The sequence below is a fragment of the Apis laboriosa genome, unplaced genomic scaffold (genome assembly GCF_014066325.1).
Source record: "Apis laboriosa isolate Shangri-la unplaced genomic scaffold, ASM1406632v1 scaffold158_cov153, whole genome shotgun sequence".
NCBI classification, from domain to species: domain Eukaryota; kingdom Metazoa; phylum Arthropoda; class Insecta; order Hymenoptera; family Apidae; genus Apis; species Apis laboriosa.
In genome coordinates, this window is record NW_025222082.1 from 551,564 (window position 1) to 579,183 (window position 27,620).

The 27,620-nt window shown below is 32.2% G+C and overlaps 2 protein-coding genes across 4 annotated transcripts; one reads left to right on the forward strand and one right to left on the reverse strand.

The window, feature by feature from the left end:
• The first annotated feature begins 272 nt into the window (after nt 1–272).
• LOC122710836 (DDB1- and CUL4-associated factor 8-like) lies at nt 273–4,666 on the forward strand. 3 transcript variants are annotated; one of them, XM_043928985.1, is made up of 13 exons: nt 273–458; nt 1,552–1,965; nt 2,040–2,231; nt 2,300–2,392; nt 2,476–2,729; nt 2,796–2,939; nt 3,035–3,258; nt 3,328–3,493; nt 3,573–3,735; nt 3,841–3,971; nt 4,027–4,146; nt 4,223–4,339; nt 4,416–4,666. In XM_043928985.1, exons 2-13 carry the CDS (start codon nt 1,644–1,646, stop codon nt 4,560–4,562), a joined length of 2,073 nt encoding a protein of 690 aa, XP_043784920.1. In that variant the 5' UTR covers nt 273–458; nt 1,552–1,643; the 3' UTR covers nt 4,563–4,666. The 3 variants fall into 3 exon arrangements, 2 of the variants coding, with proteins under 2 accessions (XP_043784920.1, XP_043784919.1); XM_043928984.1 differs by lacking the exon at nt 273–458 and having other exon boundaries at nt 1,539–1,965; XR_006345997.1 differs by lacking the exons at nt 273–458; nt 4,416–4,666 and having other exon boundaries at nt 1,539–1,965; nt 4,040–4,146.
• A 574-nt stretch (nt 4,667–5,240) lies between these two features.
• Nucleotides 5,241–6,521, reverse strand: LOC122710842 (transmembrane protein 147). The gene is made up of 4 exons (XM_043928994.1): nt 6,361–6,521; nt 5,966–6,104; nt 5,659–5,880; nt 5,241–5,597 (listed from the first exon to the last, which is right to left on the reverse strand). Exons 1-4 carry the CDS (start codon nt 6,435–6,437, stop codon nt 5,346–5,348), a joined length of 690 nt encoding a protein of 229 aa, XP_043784929.1. The 5' UTR covers nt 6,438–6,521; the 3' UTR covers nt 5,241–5,345.
• Nucleotides 6,522–27,620: the final 21,099 nt, after the last annotated feature.

Here is a 27,620-nt window from a genome sequence, read left to right on the forward strand (position 1 = left end):
AAAAGATCGATAAAACTATTATGAATTCTTTCTTTTTGTCAATTACTTAAACAGAAGACAGTAGAAAAGAAGTTACGCCAATTGCATATTTGTAGTATAACATAAAGCAAAATAAAAAAAATTCTTAAGCTTATTTTCCAGTTTCACTATATTATCACCCATGCTATATACAGTCCTGAACAAAGTTCGATTCTCATTTGTCGTTTTACAAATGGGCAATAGTTTTCCAACAGCAGCCATTTTGTGTCTTAAGACATCATCCGAACTGAAAGTGTTAAGGTGGACAGCATTGCTGTGAGCTAACAATAAGACACTTTCATAAGTATCAGCCATTTTATCAGTTAATTTCATTTACAAAGGAATTAACGGACAATAAATTTATGTAACACGTAAATGTGCGAATTTTTTATTCGTATATTTAAGTATACGTAAAAATAATATGTTTTTACGGATGACAGGTCAGTGTAATAATTATTTTGATTCTGTCACTTGTCGATGGTTATGTATAGTTACTGTATTTTGTAAAACGTATTAAATTCATAAGATTACATATTCATTATTTTATAAATGTTGCGTATTTTCTGTATTTTTAAATTGTATTAAAAAAATAATATTTTATAAAATTTATGTAATAATAAATAATTAATTAAGCATTTCAAAATGAAAATTACAGTAATTGAATTATATTTTTAGTTTTATATTTTCTAATTTTATGTTCGTATTTTGTAATATTGCATTTATATATAATATTAAAAATTAATAGAATAATTTATAAAATATATGAAATATAGGATATATGTATATATTTAAATAATTTAATAACTTATTTATATTTAAATCATCTTCTTTTCTTCTTAATATTACTTTTTTTTATTTAGAAATTGATTTTTTTTTAAATTTAAGTGTCATATAGAATAACTATATAATGCAAATAATTAAAAATATAGAATGAAGTTCTTCTATATTTATTGTAGATTTTTTTAAAATCAATATTAAAATAATTTCCAAGTATACATGCATTTTTTTCTTTCTTGAATATTTTTAACCTTAATTTTCAAAATGATAATTTATTTTAAAGATATTGAAAATCTTAATACAATAAAGTTTATTGAATATTTTGAAAAAATAAAAGAATCATTAATAAATGTTAATAATCATTCAATAATTGTAATTATATATTTAATAATTACATTTAACTTAATTAATTATATAATTTAATTAATAATTAGTTTATATAATTTTGTTTGATTACCTTTACATTATATTAAGTAAATATTTATAAATTTATTTTGCATATATTATTTGTATATATTATTGTTGAATATTTTGAAATTTTGAAATTTTATAAAAGTTGTTGTCAATTTAAAAATAAACTAATTTTTATATATATTTTTATATAATTTTTAAAATCATGTTTTACAAAATACAGAAAAACTTTATTTTATATTTTTAATTTATTATATTTTTATGTTTTTAATTATTTGTTATATATATGACAAATTATAATCACCACATATATAATCATAATATTCATATAAATTTACATTACAGATAAAGTCAAATTGTAATATAAATATTGATAGATGAAAAGTACAAGTGAAATATTTATTATATAGAAAATTGTAGATTGATGATATTAAAAAATGGATTCTAAAAGTTATCATAAGGTGTATAAAGAAGTTGATGATATTGAATTGTCTACATCCAACAACAAAGCAGATGAATTAATACAAGAACTTGTTGAACCGTTGCTTGATAATGAATGTGATATTGTTAATAAAAAAAATATATTTGAAGAAAATGAGAATAAAAATTCTCAGTTAGATACATCATTTTCTATTTTTAATTCTACAATATCATCAGAGGCAACTACCTCTCAAGACAATATTCCAAGTTCATCAAATGATACTGAATCAAGTTCTCCATCTAATAATCAAAATAAGTGTAAAAGAAGTATTTCAAAAGGTAATTTAATAATATTTTAGTACTTAAATATTTTATTCATATATGAATTATGAAATATTATATTTAATTTATAGCTCAAGTGAATGATGATAGTTTTAATGATAGCAATAGTTCTAATGAGGAATCAAGTAAACATCAAAAATTAAATGAAAATATGTGTAATAAATCAAAATTTGAAAATAAAAGTGTAGATAATACACAATTAATAAGGGAATCTAAGGATAATTGTAGTGAAAGAACTACTGAAGATGTTGAAATGAGACCAGGTAATTGGTAAAAAAGAGATATGTAAAATTTTTAAAAGATTTTCGTACTACATTGTATTTAAATGTAGAAACTGAGGCAACTGCAGTTCCTAGAGAAATAAAGAATGATGAAGAGGGGCTAGAAATTGATAGTGATGCTACACGTTCTGAAGAAGATGAAGGTTTGTATTGTTAAGTTTATTAATTTCATAGTTTGAAAAAGTATATTATTTTTATTGCTGAATATTAATAGAAATAATAATAGAACAGAGATTGAGACAATTAGAGGAGTTTCTTTCATCAAATTATTCAAATTTTGGTACGGAACAAACATCTAGTGAAGAAGAATCAGATACTCCTGCTTGTTTAAAAAAGAAAAAACCAAAACCAAATTGGTTTGTGGTACCAGAACTCCTTCATCGTGAAATGGGCATCAATCCATCATTTCAACGTAGATATTATGGCTCCTTACATGTTGTAGAACATTTTGAACTTATGTATAAACTTAAAGAACATGAGGTATATATTCATATTTTAAATTTTATATTTAAAAGATTAAAATATATAATTGTATCACTTTTATAGGGTTGTGTTAATTCTTTAAATTTTAATAAAAAAGGAAATTTATTGGCCAGTGGTTCTGATGATTTAGCTGTAGTTATATGGGACTGGGCAATAGGAAAAAAACATCATTCTTTTGCTAGTGGTCATAGGAGTAACATGTTTCAAGTATTTAATGTTTAAAATACATTAATATATTTTAAATAAATAAAATTTCTTTATTTTGCAATATTATATAAATTTATATTATTATTAATTTTCAGACCAAATGGTTACCATTTGATGTAGAAAATTTAATGGCCACATGTGCTCGTGATGGACAAGTACGTTTATTAGATATTAGACGTGGTGTTTCACGAAAACTAGCTACGCACAACGCGCCAACTCATAAACTTGCACTTCATCCGGATACACCACATGTAATTGTGTCTGTTGGTGAAGATGCAAAAGTTCTATCTATAGATATTAGAGAAGAAAAACCAACGAAGTACGCCTTTCAAATAGTTTTCACGAAACATACTTTTTTATAATGTACAAAAATAATTTGATTGCATAGGTTGCTAGTGGTAAAAGATGGTTCCTCCCATGTGCAATTATACAGTGTTCATTGTAATCCTCTTAAAAGCAACGAATTTTGTGTCGGTGGTCGTTCTCAATCGGTTAGAATATACGATAGACGAAATGTATCTGCACCTGTACATGAATTATGTCCTGAACATTTGGTATGTTTTTCGAATTTTATAAAATGATAATTAATAGCAAAATTATATTCGTTTATAATTTACTTTTCATGAATTACAGCGTTCGAATAAATACGTACATGTAACTTGTGCTTTATATAACTATGATGGAACTGAAGTTCTTGCATCTTATAATGACGAAGATATATACTTATTTGATGCAGTGTTACCACAAACTGGAGATTTTGCTCATAAATATGAAGGTCATAGGAATAATGCTACTGGTATGTGTATGTAGCTATATGGCTATTATTTTGTAGATAAAATTTAATGAAATAAGAATTAAATAAAAATTAGCATTTAATATTATATTTATTTATATTTTACAGTAAAGGGAGTTAATTTTTTTGGACCAAAGAGTGAATTCGTTATGTCTGGATCAGATTGTGGAAATATATTCATTTGGGAGAAGAATTCTGAAGCAATTGTAAATTGGATGCCTGGCGATGAGCAAGGAGTGGTATGTAATCTATTAAAAATATAACAATAAAATTTAATAACACTCTGTCGTATAGGTAAATTGTTTAGAACCTCATCCACATATTCCTATTATTGCCACAAGTGGACTTGATTGTGATGTAAAAATATGGGCTCCATCTTGTGAAAACCCGCCTTCGCTTTCAAGATTAGAAAGTGTACGTATAAAGAAAACATTGTAAAATATAAATTATTATAAATATGTAATATTATTTTATTTACGATTTTTTCTAGTGTGTCACAGCTAATGCAGTGAATAGAGCACAAGAAACTACTACTGAATCCGATGCATTTGATAGGCGAATGCTTTGGATGTTATTAAGACATATTCGTCATACAGAAAGAGTAAGAGTACGTATTTACAAATATAAGTTGAATAAAAATATAATATAGAAATTTTTTTTAATTATTTTATATTGTGATGCAGAATTTAAACGCACGTCGAGGTTCTAGTGATCAAAACCAAGATGATGATGACGACGACGACGATGATATCCTTGAAGATTCTTCTGATCATAGTGATAGTCAATCAGAGGGAGATGAAATTATAAGATTGCAATGTCCTCCATCTTAGAGGTATTAAGACAGACTATTTTATGTTTTGTACATTAATTATACAATAATTTATACAATGTCCTTGAATGATGTTATTAAAAATGGATAATTATGATAAAGAAATGAATCTGTTTTTGTTTTACCAGTTTAATAGTTTGATAAGATAAATAATAATTTATTAAAATCAGTTAATTTATTAAAAAAGTTATAGTTGAATATGTATAAAAATTAACTAAAGATATGTAAAATATTAAAGAAAAATAAGAAATAATATGATCCTATTTTTAGCATTCAAAATTTATTCTTCAATAAAATTAAGAAATTGCTAAAAAAAATTAAATATTTACTATCATATTTGAAAAATGTTTACATTCTTGTTATTTATAAATTTAATAATGTTTTAAATTAATATTTTCACGATTTTTAAATAAATATAAACTGTGTTTTGAAAATTGTTGTTAAAAAATACAAAATTTAAATATCAAGATGTATAATAGTATATTAGCAAATAAAGGATTGTTTCTATGCATAATATTATCATTAGTACAATTGAATTCCTTTGTTATAAAAATATATAAAATAAAATGAATTTATATAAAATATAAAAAAATTAAAAAGACATAATATAATCTATTATTAAAACAAGATTTATTTTTGTTTTATTTTAATTGTGTATAGTAAGAAATAAAGAAATATATATATATATATATTTATTTTATAATAATTTTATAATAATTTATTTTATATATATATATATATATATATAAAATTATAATATTAGTATTTTAAAATACAATATTTTTCAAAAAATACCTATAGAATGAGCAAGACCTGCATACATGTATAATGTTGTAATACCCATGATAAATGTAGTTGTAGCTTTAACAATAAGAGTTGACCAAGGACCAGTTAAAAAAAATACTATGAGAAAATCTAAGATAAGTGGCCTATAAACTGTAAGTATAAGCATACTAACTACTATTGGAACAAAACTTCGTTTTAAATCATGTCTTGACCATAACCATACTAGTGTTGCTGTAGTTATATGTTGTACCTATATGTTAAAAGTTATTAATAAAATATTTTTTTCAAAATATATAATAAATATTACTTACTAAATTAATGTTAGATTCAAGACTTTTTTGAATATATTTCCAATCAAATTCTGCACCCCTTGCTCCAACCCATAACAAAAGAAACCTAGTAAGCAATACTTCAGCTCCAGCCCATCCAACTCCGGCAGTTAAAACTTTTGCATGTCCTTTACCAGGAATATTGTTCAAAACTAATAATATTCCTACCAAATCAGCTAAATCTATTGAAGATTTTAAAAATTCCTATAAAATTTATTTTATGTCAATTCAAATATATCAAATACATATATATTAATATTAAATTAAAAAAAAATATATAAATACATACACCAATTAAATCAAAACCTTCACCTCCTATATTGTCTGCTGTAGGAAAAAATGTAGCAAGTGCAAGCATTTTTACTAATTGTGTGAATATATAAATGCCTCCAGCTTGAATACATTTCCAAAATGCACCATATTCTGATCTGAAAATTTTTAAATATATTATTTGTATTTAGATATATTTAAGTTGTTATTTGTATTTAGATAAAATTTAAGTTGCAATTAATTATGTAATATTATTATACATTAATAGAATCATTAAAATAAAAATAAATTTGAAAATGATTATAATATTATTTTAATCTATTTATAATAATATTATTTTAGATATATTATTACATTCCAATGATATATAGATTAGAATTATAAATAGGTTAGGAATAGTTTCAATGTACTTACAAGCCTGAATATTTATAAGTAAGGTAATATGGAACATAAACTAAAGCTAAACAGTTTCCAAAATGATATAATGTCATTTTTTAAATAATATTATGTTAATTTAATTTAGATATTATTCATCATTAAATATCAAACAATTTATACACAGAGACTGATAAACGAAAATACATATATGGCTTTTATAAATTTTGTCGATAAAGAAAACTTCTGTATTTTTTAATTTCACGAATAAAATGTCAATTTTTGTTATTTTATTAATAGTTTTTAATTCATTTTAAAATTGATTGTGATTATATATGCATATCTTTAGTCTTAAAAATTTATTATTATTAAATTAAAAAGGATAGAAATTAAAAAAAATAATTTTTTTCAGGTATACAAATTATATTATATATATATATATATTTTTTTTTTCCATTATTCAATATATTCATTATTCATTATAATATTTATTCATTTAAAGAGATTATTTGATTCTATTTATTTTTTCTATCAAATTTCTAATTTTTTAGGTTATGTTTTACTTTATCTTGAATTAAAGTTATTCTTTTATATTTTATTAACTAGATTTTATTTTTAAGAAAGAAGGATTTAAAAAGATAATAATTTTTTATTCTGCTTGTTAATTAATTTTGAATTAAATTATGGATTAATAACTTTATTTATTTTATAAGAGATATATAGAAATTACATTACATTTATATAATATAATTTAAAAATTTTGAAATATAATTTAATTGATTATATGTAAACTAAAAAAAAAAATTCAGTATATCTAAAATTGTGTATTGTAATTGTGTTGTCTCCCTTAACACAAACTTTTTTTCTGTAATGTTATATCATCCTTTGTATTTTAACCCCTTTGAAGGGGTTACTAAAGGACACCCCTTTCAATCTCAAAAAAGGGGTAACTGCTAAAAAAGGGTGTTTTAGCTGGAAAGATATTGACTATATGTTTTTAATGTTTTTGATTTATTTTGATGTTTTTTCTATAACTAATTTTATTTTATCATTATTTAGTAAATAAAAATATATAAAACTATTTTATTATGAAGAAATTAGAAATTTTGTGAAAATAAAAATAAAATTCAATTCAAAATATATTATGAATTGGACAATTTTTTTCCTTATATTATTAGAATTTAGAGGAAACACCCCTTTAGTTATTGGAGTATTATAATCGAGCATAGTCTATCTTTTTAACATTTCAGTTTGCTTTTTAAAACGCATCTACCCTTTCTAGTGTTGTTGATGGTAGATATATCCCTTCCCTTCTTTCTATTTGGAATCGGTAGGGCACACCCCTTTTAGTGAGGGATTTAGAATATTCCAATGGAGCATGCTCCGTCTGCTAGCCGTCACAGGCTGTGTTGTAAAAGTTCTCCCTTTCTAACATTTGTGATTCTACTTCGAGGGATTGGTTGGGAATATTCTATGATTGGTCAGAGATGTTCGGGGATATATTGAGTGTACCCTGGTATAGCTCTTCTCCGTAGCAAGTATAGAAGGAAAGATCAGTTTAGCTGAGACTACCGTTGAGTCTACTTCAGAACATGTGTTACTTAATATTAATATAAGTTAAAAATATAAGTTGTCTGTGATTATACGATGTATTTATAAATATACTAATAACATGTCAGTGTGTAAATATATTAAAAAATTAATATTAATATTTCAATTATGTTTTATTTTAGTATTTGTTTATATATATCTTTTGATTATATAAAAAAAAAATATTAAATGCAAATTTTTAATTATAAATTTTATTTCTTTTATTTCTATTTTAATTCTTGTATAATATAATATTGTATTTTAATTATTTTATTTTAATTTTCTTTGTTAATAGTGGAACATTATAACACATATCATAAGTGGAATTTATTTTTTTCAGAAATAAATTTATTTGCATAAAAAAATAAAAGATTTCTTTATGATAATTATTTTCATTTATTTTTATTTATTTTATGTTTTTTTTTGGATAAAAATATTATTTTTAATGTCAATATAAATATGTAATTAATAAATTCATATATTTGTACACCAATTAGACATATGATTTATTTAATCATTATATAATTCTTATAAATCAAAAATTCTTATAAATCTTTAAAAATTATCAATTCAGGGTACACTCAATTATGATGTGTCAGTGATGTGTAAAATTTTTAATACATACAACTAAGAATGGGTAAGTTTGTATATCTGTAAATTAAATACTCTTATATATATGTAACTATTTTAGTTTTATTTCTGTTTCAATAGTGTACATTGATAATTTTTACAATAATTGTATAACCTTTAATAATTTAATCATATATAATAATTGTTATAGATTAGATTTTTATTATAATTCTTTAAAAATTCGTAAGAGAGCGCCACTATTATAGATTTTTAAAATAAGGCTATTTTCTTTACTTATTCAAATATTAACTTAAATGGTTTTAGATAATGATATTTGAAATAAAAACTATTTCAGTAATTTTTTATTACCAATCATTTTATTAAATATAAAAAATTATATTCAATCTTATATGTATTTTTTAATATATTTCATAAATATTTATAACATAATATATAAAATTCAATGATAAATTGAAAAAAAGCAAAAATTATAACGAAGTTATTACAAAAATAATTTTTTTATTAAAATTATGTTTAATAGTGTTTATATTTTTTGCAAATTTTTTTTTCAAAAATTTATTATAATTATAAATGTGAAAATCTGATTAAAAATCAAATTTGATATTGAAAAAAAATTAGTTCTTATACTTATATAAGTATAATAAAATAGTTTAATTGTTTTTTTAAAAGTAAATATATAAAAACTAAATTCCATAGTATATTGCATTTTTATGCATATATATATATATGCATAAAAATTTTGGTTCGTATAAAATTAAAAATATAAAAGTATTAAAGTAAAACGAATTCTATATATATATATAAAATAACTCAAAAATTTGAATATTTTTTTATAATTTTTTAATTTTATTTATTTATTTATTCATAATTTATATATTCTTTTTAATTTCATTATTTTTCACATAAGATGATTGTATTTCCTAATATATCATGAATTAAATTTTCTCCTTTTATTTATTTATTTTTTCAACTGTTTTATTATTATAGGAATAGATATACAAAATCATTACAATTATAAAAAAATTATCAATGTAAATAATGTTTTTAATTTTAACTATATTTTCATTGTTAGAATTAAATTATTAAATTATTGTCCGAATGTAAATATTTTTTTAATATATACATCGTTTGAGTATTGAAACTTATTACTCGTATCGTAAATATTTATAATATTTATTATTCAATAAAGCGGAAAATTCAAAACCAAAAATATTAAATAATTCGCAAATGATTAAATATTTAAAAATATTTGAATATTTAATATTCAATATTTACATTTTTTTTTTGACTGCTCAATTAAAGAAATTGTCCAGATTTAAAAAAGAAAGATCTAAATAGTTTTACGCGTTTATTGTCAATTTGAGATACGAGAATCTAAACTATCTTAGGATTGCAAAAGGATATAATCTTCTCTTTTCGTGCATCTTTGTAAATCCATGCGATATTATCCTCATTTTTTTCTTCGTTTTTAGATCGGTTGCATGCTCAGCAAAGCCGTGTTTGCATTTCTCTCTCCGGGGAAAAAATGGGGGTGGCGCGCAATTTCGAAAAGCCGATTTCAATTCCGTTTCCTTTTATACAGAAAAAGAAATCTCGAGTGCGGCTCTTTTCGAGGGGAGAACGGCCACCTGGGATTACGAGAATCGCGTGGACGGGGCTGAAAACACGTGCGAAAATCCCAAATACTGACGTCTCTGCCCTTTGCATCGATCGTTCCTCTCTTCCTCTTTTGATATTTTTTTTTCCTCTTCCGCTTTCGTTATCAATCAAAATTTTTAGTCTTTTTATCTTCGAGCCAATGAGTTATTTATTCTATATTATGTTGATGTCTATTTTTATCAAGATTTTATATATAAAAGTATATATAAAAGTTATGAAACTTATTATTGAATGTTCGATTATATTTGAATGCAACTGTTTAATTAAATAAATTTTTTTATCGTTATATACTTTTTTATTTCATTTATCAATTTTCATAAAATGAATTTTTTTTAACAAAATTTTTTTTCTTTTACAAAATTCTTTTACATACATAACCAAACCATTTCGGTCTTTACAGTTTTCGTCCTATCAATTCTTTTATGTGCTTTTTCATTTCTCTTCTTAGAAAAGTTTTTTTCCCCTCTAAAAAACGGAAATTACGAATTACGAATACCTAGGATTCTAGAATTATTTTTTGAAGTTTGAGAAGAAAGAAAAAAAAATGCACAGAAAAGGATAATTCTTTGATGGTGTCTGATATATTTTCGATCATCGGTTCACCATTTTTTCATTCTCGCTGCGCGACGCATAAACATATTTTTATATGACACAAGAGTTGATGTATCTTTCCAGAAGTCGGTACCGGAAGGAATAACGCTCTTTGTCATGTACGATAGCGTTCTCATTGATATTCGATCAGCGTCTTTGTTCTTCTGGGACACCCCCTTGCAACCCCCCATTTCTCATGCTTTTCTCTGTTTTCTTTCTTATATATTGTCGGCGAAAGGTATCGGAAGATACTTGATTCGCGAATGCTTTAAACACCTCACGAAACATTTGTTCCTTTCAGTTTTATAAAAAATTTTTAGAAAAACCTTCATGTGTATACGAGTTTTGAACCATTTATAGAAAAAGAAACAGAGAATAAAAATGAAATCGATAAGAGTCGAAATTAAATCGAGTCGATTTTTATCACGAATCGCGCGGAATTAATTTCCGTAATGAAAAAAAGATTATAACATTTCGAACGAATATGAAAAAAAAATTCAACGAATGAAAACAAATATATAGTATTCCCTTTCTTTGTCAATTCTTTGTCATTTGCCTTTTGCCCCGTAGATACGAGAATCATCGATACGATTCGTGCGATCCGTGTTCATGAGGATTGTCCTTAAATGCGTGTCGTAAACGAAGGAAGAAAGAAGGAGGAGCAAAAGGAGAAACGAGGAGAGGAGGAGGTGGTCCGTCGTGCTACTTCTACTTTGTAAGGGTGCCTCGTGTTTCGCGGGGCCAGGTTCCGGGCCAATAAAAACTTTACAGCCCCGTAATGAATGCAAGAAATAATTATCTCATGAATACATTAGTTTTACTATCCTCCGACATGGACACGGACCGTAAAGCCGGCATTTGATGTATCTCGACCCAAAGCCGATTTTCAGTGCGTGTCCGTTTGCTCACGATCCTTAATCGTTCGTCTTTCTTCCTCTCTTCCCTTTTTATGCCGCCCCTCTCTTTCTCTTTCACCGTCTTGCCCATTAGCACTAAGTCGATAGAAACGCGAGCCACTGGATTGTCTCCCTTATGCGTGACCGTTCTCTTCTCATCATCATTTGTCACGCATCTATTAACTTCGAAACTTTCTTCCATCCTTCCTATTTAAATATGTACTTAATACGTACTTAATTCTATCCTTCCTATCGTTTCGTAACATTGATTTTATTCTATCCTTCTATGATGATTTTATTCGTTGTCGTCATTTTTATTACACGTGCTTATTTACATTTTTTGCCGTGGATTATGGATCGTGTTCAAGAAATCGGAATCGGAAGCTTTTCGAACGATCAATCTCCCCGTGAAATCCAGCGTATTGTATTGGACGATTCGATGTTTGAAGGAGAGAGAAAAAAAAAAAAAATAAAAATAAAAAATAAAAAAAGAAAGAAAAAGGAAGAAAAAAAAAAAGGAAGAAAAGAACTTATCGAAGCAAACGTTAAACAACCAGTGATCCAACGATGTGGATAGATCAGGATGGTATTGGGGAGGGGGGAGGGGATGGGGATGTATTCGTGAACGAGGTGGGATGTTCGTTCGGTTATATCGATGGTGGAGGAACCCTTTATGTGAATAGTGGTATCGGGGAGGGAATTGGGGGGGAGGAGGGGTGGGACGAGGGGTAATGTTAGTCGACGTTAGGAAAGGGGTGCATCGGTGGACGGTGGCGCGGAGTGATTGATCGTTGCTTCGCGACACCCCGTGTTCTCGCAGAGTGGATAAAGGGGTGGAAAAAGGAGTGGAAACCCTTTCACGCTTTCACGGATCAGTCACGGGATCACGTTCTCGCCTCTTCCCATCCTTCGTCCGCCATTCCTGGTACACGGGACATGCATCACCCTGCCATCTATCCCCCCGTTCACCTCTCGACCCCGGCACGGTTTGCTCGTCGGCATCGCAAGATCGAATCTGCAAAGTTGGCGCGGCTTAAAAAGAGATATGACGTATTCTCTTCGATACGAGAAGAATAATAGGAGAGGGGGAGGGGTAATATTCGTAGGGACGAAGTGTTCGAGAAACTCGCGATAAAATTTTGAAAATTTTCGCGACTCATTTCCTGGTTTAACAGTTTTAGAGACATGAGAATATTAATTAAGTAACAAGTTAGATTATTTAATTAGATAGTAGATTTTCAAAATATTATTTGAAAGTGTATTTATAATATCGGGAATTCGATCTTTTGTCCATTAATTTATCAAGCTTTCGTTTCCGGAACATTTCCTTTACGCGGAATTAGATTGCCGTCCAAAAGTCGGGGGAGAAGAAGTCGATAAAAGAAAAACGGAGAATTTCCAACTGACCGGTGCGGTAATTACGGAAAAATTCAGCTTTACTTACTTACTAGTGGCAAGGCTGCCCGTGGCAAGATTAATCGTGTTTTCGAAACCGATTTTCCGCGAGGGAAATGTCTCTTTCATTTACGGGGTTGCCGGAAGAGCCGAGGCCGGATGACGGCGTCTCATACATCAGACACCTAATTCTTCCTTTCGCTGCTGTGTTAACTCTTACATCTTATCCATTTAGAAGTTCCATTTAGCCTGTTTCAGGTCTGGAGCCTGGGTGTAGGCTTGTCACTCGTGAACTGACGAGCCATAATACGTCTCGTCATTGATATCCTCATCTTTTGGTGAACTTACATCAATCTAACTGTGGCGGAAAGAGAGGGAAGGAGAGATAGAAAGAGAGATGAGGAGGGAAGGAGAAATAATGAAGTCGCGGAACAAAGAAGTTAGAAAGTTTCGAGTCTCGATTAATTTCGTTCGGGAGAAAGTTGGAAAAAATCATGATAATAAATAAGTAATTCTGTAACTTGTTACAAACTTGGGGAAACCATTTGGAGGGGAGGATTTTAACGTATTTTGTTTCCTTCGGCTTTTTATTTAATTGTGAATAAAAAGTCGAAGTAACTTTTAATGCACTCGTTCTTTTTTCCCAAGTTTCTTCTTCCTTTTTTTTTTTTTTTTTTTTTTTTTTTTTTTTTTTTTTAAAGATGCCTTTTATATTCTCAGTAAACTTGTAATTGTTCATGGGCGAACAGCTTTCAATCGAGCTACGAGATCGACGAATCGGTGCCGAAGAGCGGGGGAGGGATGTGCGAGGTGAAATTGGATATTGCTGCTAAATATTTGAAAGAAGCCCGATCCGTAGAATTTCGTTGATATCCCGCGGGAATACCTCCGCGTCTCGCAACTTTCCTGGACTTTTCTTCCCTTCGATTTTGAGCTTGGCCAATTAACAGGAGAGCTTTCTCCTTAAATCGACGCAATCTTTTAAATACGAAGAATTTCCTATATTTTTCCAATTTTTCTAAATTTCAATTGAAATTTTAAAAGATTTTTTCAAGAATCTAGAGATAATATTATAAATATTATTTGAATATATTAATCGGATTAAAAATCACATTGTAAAGAAATATATTTTATATCACAAGAGAGACAAGGAAGAGAAAGGAAGGAAAAAATAAATTGTGACAAGGTTAGACATCTTTCCAGAAAAACACGATTGTTAATTCATCAAAATTCTCAACGGAGATCGAGGAATCGAGATGGAAAGGCGAAGGAATATATGCTCTCCCTCCCCCAACTTCCTTTCCCCCAATCGAAGGGGATTTTAAAATTGAAGGCTTCGCAGGATGGAAGGACATACATACGATTCCTTGGATCGGGAGAATGTGTTTTTTCCGCGCCCTCAAACACGTCACATGAATAAAAAATATCCTTCAAAGTTGCCAACCCCAGCGTCTGGACCGGGCGGGCTGAAACCCCTTGGTCCGATCAACTTGAAGAATACGTGAAACCCTGAATACCAGGAATACTGGAAATCGAAGGGGAAAAAGAGAGGGGAAAAAACGATCGTACCTTATCCTATACCTAATTTCTTTATCACGAATCGTTTCTCACTTCGACTTTGCCTGAAAATCTTTGTCTTCTTTCACCAAATTTACATTGTATCGTAGTTAAATTCGAAATGAAGGATGGAAAAGTATTCCTAGACTTTTTCTTTCTTGTTTATACAAAATGTTTGGCGGTACAAATAGAGAAAGTAAGTCTTCTCAAAAAATATATACTTTTTTAATTTATAATTACATTTTTAAAAATATTTGAGAACAAGTCGTGGATTATTGGTATAAGAATCATACACTATCGTATAAAAAGGTTTTTTTCTTTTTAGAATTTTTAATTATATCATGGAAAAAAAGCAGAGTTATCTCTGTTAGATTACCATGATCAGACGAATCCGAAAGTTCGTGGAACATCCGTGTCCCCAGGATGAAGGCGTCGATAGTTTCTTCCCGTGAAACTTATCCCTAATATATTGGATCGAGTTTAGAGGGGGATGGAGTCACGTTACTCCGTGCAAGGGTGCTTCTTCAAGTTAAGAGAAGGGAGAGGAGGGGTGGTGGGCGGTTGGACAGGAAGGTTACGGCTCATAAACCATCCTCCTGGTCACTGAAATCGTCCCAAACGTGAAAGCTCGTGTCTACGTGTGGGTGCGCCGTGTCCTCTCGCCGTGCACGCGTGATCCGTGCGATTCACACCACCCTTCTCGAAGGGTGTTGTTTGTACCATCGTGCACTTTTACGGTAATAGAATCTCGATCTCGCGAATCCTCCTCCATCGCGACAGATCCATCTCGTCGATCCATCAAGAGTAGAAAGGAAAGGAAGAGAACTTAATCTTACGAAGGATCAGGGTAAAGTTTTGCATCTGAAAATTTTCCCGGAGAACGTTTGAAACGTTGAAAGAATTTTAATCCAACTCGATCGATCGTATGCGATTTTCATTTAGGAGGATATTTATTAAATGTAAATGCGTATATGAGATGAAGATAGACACTCCAAGTTGAGAACCGTCAAGCGTGTGTAATATGAAGATAAGATGTCCCCCATGTTCCCATGTGTCACGGCCCTCTATCGAGGATTATGTTGCCATCCACGATGGCGCACCCCCCCTTGAACGAAAACATTGCGACGAACTTTACTGGCAGGAATCTCTTAACCTTTTGCACTTTCGTACTCGTTGCTGGTGGATCTTTGTCGGTTTCTTTTTTTTCTTTTTTTTTTTTTTCCGATCAATATATATATTTCCAAACTTAAAGCTGATCGTAACGGATAATTTAGTTTCGCGAATTTCTAGATGGAATTTTGTACCGAATTGAACTTCCATTGGAATATGATTGTGATGGAGAAAAATAGATCGAATCGGAGATGATTCAAAATCGAAGGGAAAACCACGAGCGAGGAAAACGACACCCTCATGATTTTTTAACGCCAAACGCTTTCACAACCGTATGGCGCGTCCCGGTTTCCTGTTATTTTTCAGGGGTGACTCGAGCATTTTTTTTTTTTTTTTTACGAATCCACTAGGAATATTCCTCTCTCTCCACTCGATCATCACCAGTTATTATTTTTTTCAATAGCATTTCGTATCGTATCAAAGTTTTTCGGATAATCAATTTTTAAAAATTAGAAGGAAACCTGAAATAAATAAATTATTATATTTTCAAGATGGAATTTTTTTTTTCAAAATATGGAAAACATTTGCTGAAAATATAAATAAAGAATACGTAATATTTCTTTTATTTTTTTAAAAAAGAAATGACAAATACAATTTTCACAAATCTTAGATTAAAAAAGTATCTATCTTTAAATTATTCAAAAACTTTCGAGTGATCAAAATTTTATATAATTCATTGAAAAAAAAAAAGGCATCATCTTCTCATTTATAATTCTATAACATTACCTTCTTTATCCAATAATAATACTGGTATTTGCAATATTCGAGTGGTACTCGTCTCACGTCCACCAACCACCAGAGAAGACGTTTCTTTTGATTTATTTATTTTTTTTTTCTTTTCCACCACGCGAAGTATCCTTATTTTTCCTTTTCTCCGGGAATAGTCAGCATTCCGAATGGCCCGTGCCAAGCGTGTCAGCCTAATGTATGTCCTGCATCGCGAGGGTGCGTTTGATTCATTTCGCCGAGGGGGTTGCTCGTCAGGCCGCATTCGCCACGCGTTTCAAGAGCCTTTTTTTCCAGCTCCCCGCGAAAATCCACCCCGAAAGACTTTACACGGGCGTCATAAGCCGGTGCACTTAATTTAAAGATCATCGACCGACGAAAAGTCGCCTCCCCTCCCTTCTCTCCTCCCTGATTTTACTTCCCTCTCCCTCGTTCCACCCGAATCTCATGGATTTCCGCGGCTACGAGCTTTACAGTCTGTGCATTCCGCTTTACAGTTCATTTCACTCTTGCTGCCGCTGGCCACCCCGTTTTTCCACCCCTGATTCTCTCCTCGGTAGCTCCTTTAATTTTTATTGTTCACCTCGATTCCCTTGCCGTGACCGCACATATGCTTCTAGCCTTTTCGTACGAATCTCTACTTTTTCAATCTTTGATACGATTGATCGATCAGTTTCATCAATTTAATTCTGTTAATAATTATACTCATTGATTAAAATATCTTATCGTTTATATATAATACCATATTAATAAATTTCTCTTTAGAAACTTTTACTTTGTATAAATCTAAAAATATAGATATTTGTTTAAATAAAAAGGGGAGGGGATACAAGAAAATGAATAAGAAAGAAAAAACTTTTCAGTTTCAAAATGTTACCAAAGAGAGAGTCATAACTTTATGATAAATACTCGATGAAGAGAATAATCAATCGACGAATAAAAACATAAATAGTATCTCGTTAAGCGAGATATAAAAAAATTTTCCACTCCAACTTCGTTCAAGGCTATCACGACTATGATTCGAAAAAAAAAAAAATATTCATCGAACTTTGACGATTCCAAGCCACGTTTTAATTTATCCCGTTCTACTTCATCCCTCTGATTAATGCCTGGACGTCACCGGTCATCGAGATCGCGTCCGATCGCCGATAGGCCGGCGAGTATCGCGGCGGATTCGGCTGTCGTTGACGCAGACTCCTCTCGAACCGAGAGGAGAGAAAGGAGAGGCAGGCAGCTACGTAGGCATGTGGCAAATTGCCGATGGTGGCAGCTTTCGAATGGGGGCCTTTCTCTTTCTCTTCTCTCCCGGAGGTTTCGGAGGTGGAGAGGCGCCTCGGAAGAGAGGTGGAGCAAGAAAAGGAAGGACGAGCCGTGGGAGGAGGGAGGAAGGGGGCAGTTTGGGGACGGCGGAAGGAGGTGGGCCGCAGGACGAGGTGGAAGGAAGGCGGCGGGTAATCTGTGATTCAAAGAGAGCGATCCATCTTGCGACATGCCAGCATTCAATCGTCGGCATTTGTTTGTGAAATCAGTCCCGAAGGACTCATCCCTTGTTGGACCTTGTCCCGCCTCTGCCTCCTCCGTGAAAATTGGCCAAATGTTTCGAGGAAAAGCGTGAAAACGTTTATTAAACGGTTATTAAACGTTTCGACTCGAATTTGAATCTTGAAATTAATTCAATGACTCTATGTCTTTAAATTATACTAATTTATTTACTATTGATATAATAATATCGAAATTATAATTGTATATAATCGAAGATAATTTTACCTTGTGAAGATGACGAATTAAATTGCCATATATATTATATCAAAAATAATATAATGACAATTTATAACTTAGGAAAATGAATTTTACCTTTAAAAGATTATCTTGAGATGTTTCAATATTCCGTTTTCGTTTCATTGGAATAGAAGGAGAGCGACGATTCGATATTTTGTGAAGATTTAAAGATTTCTTAGAGATGGACGCGATTCGTGACGTCATCTCCGAATGCAAAGGGAAGGAACGCATGATCGAAAGCCAAGCAGGGCTAATCAGCCTATATATATTTATTCAGGGAAGCGAGGGAGGACGTGTCCCTTTCGCGTCCCAGGCCAAACGAATGCAAGGAGCAGAAACGGAACGCAGCGTTCCGACTTAGGCATTTAGGAAAAACTGGAATAGATTCGTGCCTCTGATCCGTGCCAGATCCCATAAAATCGCCCCAACCTCGATCGAATCGGCTTGTTTGAGACGCGGGAAAGGAAACGAGAAGGACAGCCGATCCCCCAGGAAATTATTCCTCTCCTTATACATTCGTTCATCGAATTGGAGCCACCACGAATAAACTGTAGTGTCCTATACGATACGGGAAAAAGAGAGAAAAAATATATATATATATTTTCAGAGAGGGAACAAATGTGAAGTATCGGTTGATTTCACGCAGGATTTTCTTTGACATCTTCATTAATTTTGTTGATTGTCCTCGATCAAATTAACCAAGTTTTAAATTGGCCAGATTTAGCAGATAACTGTTTCAATTATAATGAATTTATATATATATATTTTTGAAAAAGGCTATAAAAGTGTTTGTAAGATTTTTTTTTTTTCTTAACTCTTTTTTTTCTAGAATCAAAAATGAAGTTTTCCATGAAATAGTGACTTTTATAAAATTTATTGATTATTCTCCTATTAAGTCGAATAAAAATAGTTGTTTTACCGGACAAAATTTTTTTTCTCTATATGTTTTGCATACTTATATATATATATATATATATATACAATTTGACAGAACGATATCGAATAAATATTGATCGTCGGATTTTATTAAAAAGCTTTTATTAAAAAATTTAAATTTAAATGTCTCTACAATTATAATAATATTAAATAATATTAAATAAAGTTTCTATAATTATAAGTTAAAAATATACGAAGTTATTTTTTGTTTTGATCTTCATAAGACTCTTGCGAGATATAATTGTATTGGATAAACCTATAACCTTGTACAAGTTGCGCACAGGTATTGACGAAGTGGACGGCGAACATCATCATATTTCTCGGTTTCACTTTCAAAGCGAATCTCATGAATACCGTGGAATAAAGAGCCAGCGCTAAAAAAATAAAACCAAACTAGGGAGGAGAGAGAGAAAAAGAAAGAAAGATTAATAAGAAAGAAAAAGAAGAGAAACAAGTTGAATGAGAGCGCGAAAATTTTCACGTTTCTCTAACATAATCGAAATCGTCGTGCACAAAGCTTTATTAAGAAAGCTTTATTAAGAAATAAACGATAATTCGAGCGGCAATTATTTTATGGAGCCGTTCCTCTCGACCTCTCCTCGTTCCTTGTCCTCGTTCCCTTGATCCATCGTCATCGTGATAGGATGATTACGATCGGCGAAATTCGAACTCGCCGAAAGATTCAACGACGAATCTTTGGCGTAGCCAGTTCAACTTACCGAAAGTCATCCTTCCACTAATGATTTTTGGATGCTTTCGCGTGTCGGATATGGTTGCTAAGGGTATCGTCCAGTTGAGCACCGGTCCCCAAAAGTGCGTGCTAAAAAGATAGGGAAAAAGGAGAAAAATCAAGTAGCTCGTTTTTCATAAATTATTCGTATTTACGTGCGTATGTATATATATTAATATGAACTGTATGAGGGGGTGGTATTTGTGCACGATCGAAACGACGTATTTCGAGAAGAAGAGGGAAAGAGGAAAGAGGGATGAAAGGAAAAATGGGATATGTACGAGGAAATTCGAGGATTCTGAGATTATATAAGCGCGATGGAAACTATTTTTTCCATGGAATATCTGTCGGTAATAAAGATTTTACGACGCGAGTAGACCCCTCTCTATCGTTCTCTTCCTGTTCCCTCCACTTTTGTCTTCTCCTGTTTAAGTCTTTTTTTTTTGGGACAATGCAAACGATTCGTGTTCGAATCGGTGATTAATCGCGAGATTAATTAAGCTCCTCCTCCTCCTCCCGATCGATTAAACCCGGCTAAATCGGCGACGATTACCTCTTTAAATATTTCTTCATATCGTCGGTGAGCCATTTTCGAGTTCCCATTTTATCTTCGTGCCGCTGATATCTCGAACGACGAATGAAAGCTCGACCGAGAAATGGTTCTGTAACCTTTTCGTGTAATATCTTGACAGAAACATGCTAGGGAATCGATTTGTTCGCCTTGATAATAACTTTGCATTGCATACTTCGCGTTGCAAAAAAATTGGCGCGTTGATTCTCCTCTCTGGAAGAGATCGAATCGATCAACCCCCCTTAATCAATCTCGACAGAATGCGTGCGCAACAGAGACAATTAATTCCGCGTCAAACGTCGCTTTTCCATCTAGGAATAATTCTCTCTCGAAGATCGATCCATCATTTCCCTCGATCTCTCACCCTCGACCAATTGATTTGCATAACAGTTTACACGCATAATTTATCATTCTTCGCCGAATCTTTCTCTCTCTCTCTCTCTCTCTCTCTGTCTCTTCTTTTTTTCTTTTACGAAACTCTCGAGCCACAACATCCTCCCCTTATAATAAATGCACAGGTTATTATTTCGCGCGTATAATATTGATGGCGCTATGAATGTTGCATGGAGGGGTGCAAGGCGTTCGGAGCGTAGTTCATCTGGGGGGTGGAAACCAGTTCGCTTATGGGGAGATATTCGAGCGCACATGCGCCGAGGACGGGAATGGTATTATTGATCTGGGAAGGGGGCGGACTGTACGGTCCTCGAATCTCAGTGGCGTGTCGCGAACGCTTTGGCGCCCTCCCCCATGGAGAATTAAAAAAAAAAAAAAGAAATCTCATCGAGGTTCGAGAATGGAGAACACGAGAATAAAACGTTTTCGTGGAATTATTCAAAAATACAGATTGCGGTATAAAAGATTTGGACGTGATCGTCGTCATAAATTCAAGAATTTCACGTGACGGGTTTATAGCGAATTTTTCTATCGTGTAATGGTTGTGTAATTTGATTAGTAACGAATATTATTTTTTTAAGTAAGAAGGTAAAAGATTATTCCAAAGGAATGTTTTGTAAAGATTTTTTTAAGAATGGTAAGAGGGAGATTTAAGATTTTCCACGGAGAACCCTGGAAGCGCCAATAAATGGACGTACCTGCGCTCGCTGTTCCCTGCATATGCATTCCCGCATGTGCCACTCGCACGAGTATTTCCCCTTGGAGCAAATCCTTATCCCCGTAGGTCCCCCAGGCCACCATTCCAGCCACTCAAGAGTATTGCCGCTATTTTCTGTCTCGCGTATTATGGCCGGTGTATTTCGCGATTCCACGGTCGCGTCGTTTACATGCACTTCTCCCTTCTCTTCCTTCGGTATTTATTTTATCAACCGTCTTTTACGCCTCTATCGATCCTTTCGTTTTAATTCTAAAGCGCTTGATTCCTTTTTTTCACACGCGTACAAAGAAACGGAAGATTATTATTATTAAAATGTTAATTAAATTAATGCCGATTTAAAGAAAATTGGATTTTCATTTGTTGATTATTAAAACAAAAGATTCTTTAGTATATAATTATAAAATGGGTTTTAAGAAATTTTAAAAAATATTATTCGATTAGGGGATATTATTCTTCTCGCTGTTCTTCAAAATTCCACATAATTTAAATATAATTAAATTTAAGATAAAAAAGGAATCGCACAATTAATATTTATGATATATTTCATTTTCTTCTCCTCTTAAAATTCAATTTTCCCATTTATATAATTTCTTTCTTCGCTCATATTAAATTAGAAAAGAATAAAAAAATAGAAAAGAAGCAATCGCACGAAGCCTAACACTTGTAATATTTCACAAGCCCTCTTCTGAAATTCAATTTTTGCATTATACAATTCTTGCCTCGTGTTCATTCAGGGAACACACAGTCTTTTCTTTTTCCTTTTTTTTTTTATTTTTACAAGCGTATCTCTCGTGCAAATTGGTATGTATCGACAAGAAAACGATACAATCGCCAGTACGTAGAACATTTCATTTGTATTCGGCCGGAGGAAATGGCACGGACTTTGATGTTTCTTGCTGACGCGTCCCGAAAACCTTTTCTATACCTCCCCTCGTTCTCCTTCGGAGGAGACTGATCTGAATGCGTCCTTCGTATTTGCCAACCCCCGGCCCTCCTTTCTTCGAAATACCCGCCGACAGTCACAGGCCACCCCTTGACACACGTTTCCTCTCCCTTTTCCGCGGATAAAAAGTCGCGGCGGTGAATAAACTCAGCCAACCCTTAACTGTACTTTCCATCGTGAGGATACTAAGAATATAAAGGAATAACTTCCATACAGTTTCCATTTATGTCGGAATAGAGTATTCTTCTCTTGTCTATTTATCATTTATCTTTATTTAGTTATACGCCAAAACAATTTTATCATTATATTTAAAACGATTAAATAATTTATTTAAATTTTAATTCTAAACGAATGCCAGAATCTTTTAATTATATTCTATAATTATTCTCACACATTATCCTAGAAGAAAATTCATAAAAACTTTTAGAATTGACATTTTACAATTAATAAAAATCATCTCGTTTAAATTTCTAAGAGTGAAAATTTGGATGATAAAAAAATTGAAATAATACGAAGACTCGTGAAGTATCTTTTCCGTTCTTAAACAAATCAAAAGGAGAGTCCTCTTAATCCTCTTAATCGCGCCGATTCTTCCAAGAACGAAAGATAACCGAGCGCAGAGAGAAAGAGAGGCGCATCTCATCGATGCAAATCAGTCAGAGGAGGCATTGTAGCCTCCGCTGTTTGGCCGTTACTCTTCCTCCTTATTTATGCACTCGGTCACGAAGTAATTGTTTCCCTCAAGAAGAAGAAGAGGAGGAGGAGGAGGATAGTCTCGCCTTGATGCGCCGCCGGGACGAGGACAGGCAGGCATCCATGGATCCGCGCGTGTCACCTCTTCTGTCCCTGTTTCCCTTCGTTTCTCAACTTCTTCACCCCTTCTGTCTTTTTCAGCAGAACGGAATCCAGAACGGATTCCAACGGCGCTGTTTTAATTGCCCGTTTCGGTCGAATTCAATCGACGCTATCGGCGCCATCCCCGGATCAATCGCGTTCCTGGAATCCGAAAAGGGGTTCCCGTGATTGCCGGGATATGAGAACGATTCAGTACGATGAGTTTCTCCCTCGTTTCTTATCATGTTTATAATGATAACGAAACGAAGAATACTGTCGTTCACTCGACGATTTAAAATAATCCCCTCCAATTTTTTAATCGATCGATTTTAATCTGGTTATTAACTCTGGTTAAAGTAAACTTGAGACAGAATTTTCATAGAAATTTATAATTTTTTTTAAAAAAGGAGATAAAAATATAATTAAACGAATAATAGAAATTCTTTCTTTCTATAATGTATCATCATCGATCCTTATTTTTGCCTTTAGTTTATAATTATTGGACGATTGTATTAAATAACACGCAATCTTCTATATTCTTTTTTGTATTACGTATATTGTCGACACAGTGTCCCACCGTGTGTAATCAAGATTGATTTAGATCGCACTTTGTAATTACGAATCGGCCCGCCCGCCACGGAAGCCTGAGCGTCCATCGTGTCTCCTCTTGCGTTTCTTCCTCCCGTCCCTCTTTTCGTCCCCCCGTCCGCCGATTGTAACCCTTCCTCCGTGCTTTTGTACCCTGACAATGCTTTTAATTACCCGTTTCTGCCGGTCGGAGACGAGCCGATCCAACCAGATCGTCCAGATCGTCTCGCTGATTGTCCTCTCTCCCTCCCTCCTCCTCCTGGATGAGACTTATTACGAGGCGTAATTATCCTGATAAAATATTCGAATTGATGGGTAATTGTTACTAATTGGACCGACCAACGATTAGTCTTGCCACGTCTTGATTAATGAATCAATGATGTATAAATAAGTGGCGATCAGGAATTGATAAGATTTAAATGTTTCTTCGAAACGTGGAAGGAATATTTCTTGTTTGGGAAGAATTAAATTGGACAAACATTACGCTCAACAAAATTTTATCTTATGATCTTTCTTGGATATTTTTGGTGTTTTGCGAAGGGTTGATGTGTCTCTCGTTTATGCTTCAATGTTTTCTAGGAATATTAGATATAATTATTAGCAATTATTAGTTGATGATTTAATATGCTTGCAAATCAGAGAAAGATATCCGTCTTTTCTTATTAAATTTTTAAGAGATATTATTTAATATTCATCTCCTATACAAATTAATTTTGCAATTTAAACTTTCTCTTCGAAAATATTCCTCCTCGTTGAACAATGAAATTTTATTGTAAGACAGGAAGAAATAATCTTTCACAATTCTTCTTCTTCTTCTTCTTCTTCTTCTTCTTCTTCTTCTTCTTCCACCATTTTTTCATTTTCATTTCACAACGTTTCTTCTCACCTCGATTTTTTTCTCCTTTCTCTTTTATCTTTCATCTTCGACATTTTCCCCCCATTCTTCAGTCGCGAAAAAAAATTACACGAAAACATAATTTTCGCGATGAAAGAAAATTCAACGATGCAAAACGGGGAGGGCTCGAGGCTTCGATAGTTGTTGAATCGACGCCACGTGTAATCTCCGAAAAGTGCAATGGAAAGGAGGAGAGTTATGAGAGGGCCGACCGTGAATACAGGGCCATTATTCCGAGCGATAAAGCAATTCCCCTGCACTCACGAAATTATGTTTCTGCTATTTAGCATCGTCGCGACGGGGGCAAAACCAGGGGAAAACCCGCACGCGGCGGATCGAGATCGAAACGGAAATGGGAACGCCGATAAGATCGTTTCTTGCCTCGTGAGGAATGATTCGTTACCCTCGCTGATCGATCGTTTTATGATTTGATAATCCGTTCACTCGTCCCAAATCCTTCTCCTATTCGTTACTACGATATCGTTTAATTAAATTTGCGAATATAAAATGTAAATATATGCATTTTGCAATCTTTCGTCGATACGACGCAATAGTTCAATTTTCTATAAATACGTTTTCTTAACTCATTTCAACATCAAAAGTTATTTTTCAAAAATTGGATAATTTAGCATGATTTACACTGAAATATCTCTGGATAACTTTGACCGTTTGAATGTTTAAACGAAAAATTCGATATTTATTAAGGAAAAGTAGGGATGATTTCTTTTCCACGTCTTCATCTTCCCTCGATCCTTCTTTAGAAGTAATCACAATATGTATGAGAGAAGAGAAGACAGAAATCCGTCGAGCAAGCCTCACCTAGCACTCAGTTTTCTCATCGGAATTGCAAGCAGCCCCGCAAGCCACCGCGTGAACTGGTACGTGCTACATTATTCCACTCTGAGAAACTGTGATTCTACGCAAAAGCTTGGAGGCTCGAGACTTTGGCCGTGAAACTTCCTTAATTCGAGGATGGATAATCGGTGGATAACATTCTTCAATTTTATTCCTCGAGATTCAGAAATCAATTCAGATTCGATAAGCGATTCGCTCGTAATTCTGATTATTTTTGCATTATTTAAGCTCGATTTCCATGAGCATGGAGTCCGGAGTTTTATATGGGGAACGAATAATATCAGGGGTTGTTTTTTCCCTCAGCTCCGTTGAATTATTATATACGATTCATGTTTCGAATTGACTCACAAAATACAAAAGCGGGAGGAGAGAAAATGTTATTGTACCCGCTCGCGGGGGCCGTGAATGGGAGAAGCGGTCGGTACTGATCCACCTTCGAGGTAAAACCTTGTATTTTTACAGGATTACATCCGACTTTTTTACGTCCGTGTGGATGAATATTGGACGAATCGCGAATCGACTCGCGTTGTTTTCCTTTTCGTACACCGTGTATATAGAAAATGTTTTCAAACCTAACTATCCTCGATAAATTTCAATGATCCACTTTATCTCTTTATATAAGGAAAGATATAGATAGGTATCGTTTGAAATAAATTATCGATAATGGTGGAAGATAGATTTTTGATAAATCGATAAGAAAATATGGTTGAACGAGTTTAGCCAATGTAAATTATTATATCTTTGATCGAAACTGATATAAAGATTATGTAATAACGAGCGATAATAAGATTATGTAATCATGTACTTTAATTAGTTTTAGAACTATATCACAAAAAAGTTTCGTATTTTTATATATTTACATTATTCAGTTTAAATATCCTTATTCTTTTTATAAGTTATTTTTATTAAATTATTTTCTATTTATATTCTCTTCACTGTACGTATGTATCCTATAAAGAAAAAGAAAAAAGTATGAATATATAATACAAAAAAATTCAAAGCTATGATCTCTACGCTCGATAAAGATCGAGATCCAAATATAATTAAGAGATGACCAATTTGGCACGGTTGTACTAAAAAGTTTGGAACGGTGAGTTTCATGGCGCATTCTCCTCGGCCACTTTTGTCCAAAATGTCAACGTTTAAGAATCCAATAAAGCCGAGGCGAAGGGGCAGCATTGAGTGGAAGAGTGGGGTAATTTGACTCCAGAATTTCTCCAGTTCACCGTGGAATATCGCCACCCCTTTCTCTCTCTCTCTCTCTCTTTCTCTTCCTTCCTTCTTCCGTTTCTTCTTTGTGTCTCTATGCTATAAGGATAATGAGGATCCTTGGATCCTGGTAAAACGAGACCGAACGATCCTATTTCGACGATTACGGTGAAACGTTGATTATATTTCTCCGCGATAAAATCGATTCCTTTTCGTCGAAACAAGAAACCGTCTCTTTTCGTACGATCCTTGTACAGCAGAGTGGTTGAATTTTCTTTGTGAAATTCAAATTCGAGAAAAAGCGTTTACGTTCCTGTTTTAACTTCTTTCACTTTCGTTCCTTTCAACTTTTTCATTCTATGTATTATATTTAATAATTCATCATTACAATTTCTTTTTATAAAATTTGATTTTGAAAGTTTTAATCAATTCATGCGTTGTATACGATAAAGCTACGCTTTGAAAAAGATATGTTATTTTTTACAGAGACAAGATTTTTGAAAATCTTTATAATAATGACCACCAGATCGGACGAATCCTATAATTTCAAATTTCTATCCAATTATTTTCGAATTTAATATCAGATCTCCGGAAATTTTTCCCAAAGTTATATAGATAGAACTCATCATTTTCCAAAATCCAAGATGTTTCCTTCCTCCACCAAAAAAGAGAA

Bases quoted from the DNA above. Each gene is read 5' to 3' on its own strand.
- LOC122710836 (XM_043928985.1), top strand. From the start codon at position 1,644: ATGGATTCTAAAAGTTATCATAAGGTGTATAAAGAAGTTGATGATATT. The intron at 2,393-2,475 runs GTTTGTATTGTT...AAATAATAATAG, and splicing joins ACGTTCTGAAGAAGATGAAG to AACAGAGATTGAGACAATTA. The intron at 3,494-3,572 runs GTATGTTTTTCG...CATGAATTACAG, and splicing joins AATTATGTCCTGAACATTTG to CGTTCGAATAAATACGTACA.
- LOC122710842 (XM_043928994.1), bottom strand. From the start codon at position 6,437: ATGACATTATATCATTTTGGAAACTGTTTAGCTTTAGTTTATGTTCCA. The intron at 6,105-6,360 runs GTAAGTACATTG...AAAAATTTTCAG, and splicing joins ACTTATAAATATTCAGGCTT to ATCAGAATATGGTGCATTTT. The intron at 5,598-5,658 runs GTAAGTAATATT...TTTAACATATAG, and splicing joins TTGAATCTAACATTAATTTA to GTACAACATATAACTACAGC.